The sequence below is a fragment of the Quercus robur genome, chromosome 1, assembly GCF_932294415.1.
Source record: "Quercus robur chromosome 1, dhQueRobu3.1, whole genome shotgun sequence".
Classification (NCBI taxonomy): domain Eukaryota; kingdom Viridiplantae; phylum Streptophyta; class Magnoliopsida; order Fagales; family Fagaceae; genus Quercus; species Quercus robur.
The window spans coordinates 2485153-2490774 of NC_065534.1; the positions used below are offsets into that span (position 1 = coordinate 2485153).

General features: G+C 34.9%; 1 protein-coding gene across 2 annotated transcripts; it reads right to left on the reverse strand.

Annotated features, from left to right (window-relative positions):
- Window positions 1–517: 517 nt before the first annotated feature.
- Window positions 518–5212, reverse strand: LOC126715572 (multicopper oxidase LPR2-like). 2 transcript variants are annotated; one of them, XM_050416233.1, is made up of 4 exons: window positions 4928–5212; window positions 1619–3070; window positions 999–1081; window positions 518–811 (listed from the first exon to the last, which is right to left on the reverse strand). In XM_050416233.1, exons 1-3 carry the CDS (start codon window positions 5150–5152, stop codon window positions 1028–1030), a joined length of 1731 nt encoding a protein of 576 aa, XP_050272190.1. In that variant the 5' UTR covers window positions 5153–5212; the 3' UTR covers window positions 518–811; window positions 999–1027. The 2 variants fall into 2 exon arrangements, with proteins under 2 accessions (XP_050272190.1, XP_050272200.1); XM_050416243.1 differs by having other exon boundaries at window positions 988–1081.
- Window positions 5213–5622: the final 410 nt, after the last annotated feature.

The following is a 5622-nucleotide window of genomic DNA, read 5'->3' on the forward strand; positions in this document are numbered from 1 at the left end:
CAAGTTTGTTTTCAAGAGTCCAATCTGAAACTTGACATCAGTCGAAAGAAAACTCATGGCTACCGGTGCACTTTTAACCTACACAAATAAGGGATGATGGTTGGAGGCAATTCAACTTCGTCCTTCAGTTCCAGATGTTGTGCCATTGAGTTTGTGCTCAAGCCTAGATATGGCAATGACAACTCAAGCAAGAGAATTAAATCCTATAGTTAGGGTGCATCATTAAAACTACGATCACGTTGCTCACGGAAAAATAGACAAGATGAATACTTTGAAACTAATCTCAAATGTGAGGGATGAAAAAAAAATAATAACAAAATTTCAATGTGGGAGAGATCAAAATAAAAATGCCCTAAAATAGAAAGAATTAAGCATTAATTTGGATGAAATTTTAATCCAAAATACCCTTTAGGGTGAACAATGATTTTTTTTTTTTTTTTTTTTTAATGTTCAGTTGGCGGCTTGGTGCTACCTCTTCTCATACAAACTAAAAAGATAAATGGGCCTGACATCAATGTTATAAACATATTTTCAAATTCCAGATTACTGTTTTTTTTTAGAAGGTACATATTCCATAGTATAGACAGCAAAGGTTCCCAATTTAAGCTTCACTATCTTCTATTTCCTAAAAATGTTTGGTAATCAATACAAATAATTCCCTTTCATAAAAAGATTATACATATACAAAAAATTCCCGAGCAAAACCAATTATGAACCCCTATTTTTTTTCTAATCTTCTCAAGCGTCACAACCATGAAACGGGATTAGTTATACATTGATTATTCACACTTCACAGCCGTGAATTATGATCCTGCATATATAGAGAGGATTTAAAACTCGAATTAAAAGATATCAATGAATTTAAAAAAAAAAAAAAAAAAAAAAATCAATAGCTAGCTGAGAGGATTTAAACACTAAACATTTCCGTTAGAAACACCAAAAAATATCAATTGAGCTATAATATACAGAACTCTTGATATATCATAGCAAATTCTCACATTGTCTTCATAACCCAAGTTCTGCAAGTTTATTTGAAGAATTTCAAGGGCCTCATCATCGCATTGTCTTCATGATCCAAGATCTGCAAGTTTATTTGAAGAGCCAAATTTTCGTTAAATGAGAAGGGAATATGGTACCACTTCATTTAAATTGTTTGAAAGCTAATAACATTGGCCTGAAATGTACTCAAAGCTATAAAAGTAAGCTGGCATAAGTACGTAAAACAGCTATAACTTTCAATAATTAAAAGTTCCAAACCTATATTCTAATAGAATTAATAATTAAAACCCACTTTATTTAAGTTTAGACACAAATAAACTTAATGTGAGAAAGAGAGAGAGGTTATATACCACCTACACAGAATATTTTTACGAATTTAAAGTTAGACAGATGTAAAATAATAAGATCATTCAAAAAAATCGTACATTAAATATATAAATCCTAAAATATTTAATTATAATTTTTTTATTTAACCCAATTTTGTAATACTAATTCCGGCCTGAATTCATTGTTTAGATGAAGGAGATTTTGTATTTACTAATTCTAAAAAGATTAAATTTATAAAATTTATTAAAAAAAAAAGAAAAAAAAAAAAGAAAAGAGAGAGAGGTATACTCACATGGCAATGATATACGTAGCCAGGCTCTGAAGTTGCTTCAAAAGCATATGATTCATTTGAGTGTATGTAAGAAAACCTCACTAGAATCTTTGTCACAGTTCCGTTTTTCATCTTGTACACGTTCTTCCACCCCTTCTCATAGGCCGGCACCTCTATCTTTTTGCCACGTGCATGCTTGCTTATTTGGCACTTGATCGCATCGTTGATTTTCGTCATGCAATTTTTGAACTCTTCCTCTTTCACCAACGCCGTTTGATCCAACGTCTTAAACAACCCTAGATGAATATGCAAAGGATGATTATCCTCCGTTAGATTGATTATATTCCAAATCTCTGTGGCCCCCACTTTAGGTGTCTCACTCACTGGGGCCTCGTAAGGTTTCCCATTCAAATATAGATGAGTTGGCTCATCAATGTCACTTGTGTACTCGTACATAGCAATGTACCGTGTGTGCGACACACTAGATAGATCAGGACTTGGGTATTTCATCAACTTCTTGGGTACTCGCCACGTGTCAAGCTCGTGGTGCCCATTGATGATAAACTTCAAGACCTTGCTATTAGCTTCGTTGACTGGGTCACCAGATGGGTAAGGATAGGGTGCATCATTGGCTAGAATAACAGTTTCATTCTTTGACTTTGAAAAGTCAACAACCACGTCAGCAATCTCAGAGGGAGCCAATAAAATATCATTGGTCACCACGGGTTTATTAAGATAAGCGGAATCAGATCCCACGTGGATGAATCTCAAGCCGTTGGTAAAAAAGAACCTAAAAAATCTAGCATTGCTTGCATTGATAATACGAAATCTATACTTACGGCGTCGTACCGTCATACGTGGCCAAGCTTTGCCATTTACTATGATAGCGTCACCAAAATATTCAGGTTGCCATTGGGGGTGAATTGAGGGATTATTTCCTGTGGAATTCATGTATATGGAACCATCACTACGAAAGCCACGATCAAATATAAGCAACGGTCGATCAAACTCGCTGCCATATGGGAGTCCAAGTGGGGCCTCAACATTAGGTTGACGAATTATGTAGGCCCCAATTAAGCCAGCTAGAAGATTGACTCTAGTTAATCCCATGGCATGATCATGGTACCATAAATTTCCTGGGTGCTGATTATTGTGATAGTGATATTTTTTCTTTGTCCACGTGGGCCCTCTTGATTTGAATTTAGCAGTGAACCATGCGTTTGAGTTCCCATCACTCTCAGGCTCATCGATTCCACCGTGAAGGTGAACCACCGTAGGAATGCCCTTCTCTGGCATGGCAGTGGGGATAGTGGGGTCCCAAGGCAGTATGTGCTTTTTAGGGAGGTGATTTCGCCACGTCACATAAGTGTCAACTCCATGAAGGGCCTCGATTGTTGGACCAGGAACTGTTGCCGTGTGCTCGGATGTACCATAGGCAAACACCGGTGTTGGTGGAAGATCTTTGTGGAATTTCTGCCCAAAAAAAAAAATTTACAACTATTGATTACCTCATTAGAATGACTTTCTTGTCAAGAGAATTAAACTTAGTCTGATGTGTTCTTTGAAAAACGAGGCACGACCGTCGAATTAAGTTGAATTAATCGAAAAATTGGTTTAAGTTTGTGTGTTCAGGAAAATATAGGGGCAGTTCCTAAGAGATTTTTTTAATCATGATAGCTAGTGATAGTTACACTGAATAAATCAAAGTGCTATTAATAGTCCTAGGAAATAGACTGCTCAGCTAAACGAAGCATAATAATTTATACAATTAAGAGTATATAATAATGGGAAATATTTAACAATCGTTTTTACAAGTATTTTATTGAGAGGATCATAATGGTAAAATAATAAATATTATTGGTAGTTTTTTATATTTTTTATAAAAATGATGTCAAAAACTTCTCATTATGATTTATTAGCAATTGTTTTAAGGGTCATATTAACGAGTGCCTTTAAGACACTCATTAATTACTTTTTCTCTTTTCACTTTCCGTAAAAACTTTCTTTAAATTGATTATTAACCGGTATCCTAAGGGCACTTTTTAATATTTCCCTCATCTTAAAGACTACCTATTAACATGATCCTGTAATAATAGAGATTTACTATCATATGTCCTAAAATTTTTATAAGAAAACAAAACAAGGTGCTGTCAAGCAAAAGTACTTAAGGGTAGCTTATCATTACGGACCATCAGATTTTGAATTCTTTACAATTTTGCTAATAAACGAATTATCGATTGAATTGATGCATCAAGAACAAAATATCACAGTCCAATTCTTGATCCAAAACTAAATATTTTTAGTTACAAGTATCTCTAATAAGTGACACCAATCCATTTACAATATCTTTTACTACTATGTTGGCAATAAGTTTTGATTAGAGCAACATTATGTTTATACTGAATCACTATTAACCACACTTCATTATACCCAAGTCTAAATATATTGAAAAAAATAAAAAATAATTAAAAGTTATCTTTTGAGTAAAGTGAAAAATTAATTTTGTATTAATAAATCAAGTGAATTATTGTAAAAGCGGCAAAGAGACTGCAAAAGAGGGGGGGGGGGGGGGGGGGGGGGGTGGGGGGCAGTGGCACATGCCATGATGCCAATGGCATGGCTTAGTAGTTCTAATTGATAAATTGGCAAAGGTGGTGGGGGAATCTGGCAAAAGAGAAGCACTTTTACACATGTTTCCATTCTCTCTCTCTCTCTCTCTCTCTCTCTCTCTCTCTCTCTCTCTCTCTCTCTCTCTCTCTCTCTCTCTCTCTCTCTCTCTCTCTCTCTCTCTCTCTCTCTCTCTCTCTCTCTCTCTCTCTGAGAGTTTTAGACAGTAGGGGAGCTATTCAGAAAAGATGTAGAATTGAAGTGTTAAAATGCAACATAGCTATTTTCTCTCTTAAATGCTCATAGAGGTTGCTTTTAATGTTCGAAACCGAATACTCGAAGTATGTGAGCAACGGTTACTACTTCTGTGGCTTCACATAATTCAATCAAAAAGCTGAAAAGAGTCAGAAGGGACAACATAAATTTTCATGAAGCAAGAAACCAATCAAAATCAAGGACATGGAACACTGTCTTAAACATTAGAGTTAGCTGATAAAATCTATAAGTGACTACCTCAAAAAAAAAAAAATAAATAAAAAAAAAAATCAATCACTCAATCAATCAGAAATTAGTATAGAATGGAAGTATAAATTTCAAATCTTATCTTATAAAAAATAATTGTCTAAATCCAAGAGAGCAGGAAAAGAAAACCAGCTTTCCAAATATGATATATGGTTTTAAAAGTACTGGGGACAAAAAGAGAAAATAGAGAGAAAAACTGACCCACTTCTTCTTGAACATGCCAATCTTGAGTGACTTGGATTTGGGAACCCCAGAAACCATATCAAAGCCATGGATTTTGGGCATGTCTGGAAGCTCATCCACAAACATTTTCAATTTAGCTGGATTCAAAAGTCTGTCTTCTGCAAATAAAACGGTCAGCTGTCCTAAAACAGCCAGAGAAAACAGCAAAACCTTCTCCTTAGTGAACATCTCTCTATTTTGCATGAAGAGAGAGAGAGAGAGAGTGTGTGTGGTATTTGATGGAAGAGCGAGTGAGCGAGGTTGGTACTTGGTAGTATTTATTAGTAGTTTAAATACCTTAATATGGAAAGGGAAGCATGACACACATTTGTCACGCACTTTGTTACAACTTACACATGTTTTGATTAGTTTTTTTTATTGCAGTAGACATGTGTCAAATTGAGGTCAACCATGGGTAAATAATGTAATCTAATCATACATTGACACGTGTAAAAATTGTGACAAGAGTGTGCCATCTCTAATCTTGGGTGTGAATGAAATTAGGCTTGCCTTTTCCTAGGTGGGCTTTGATGTTTCTGGAAACAGAAAAGATACCATAAAGAGAAGTTAATTTGATAATTTTAATAAAAATCCGTGACTTTCTCGCCTTTCAAGTTTTTTTTTTTTTCTTATGAGATTTTTTCGTGTGCTTCCTTGTTTTTTTTTAGTCACTG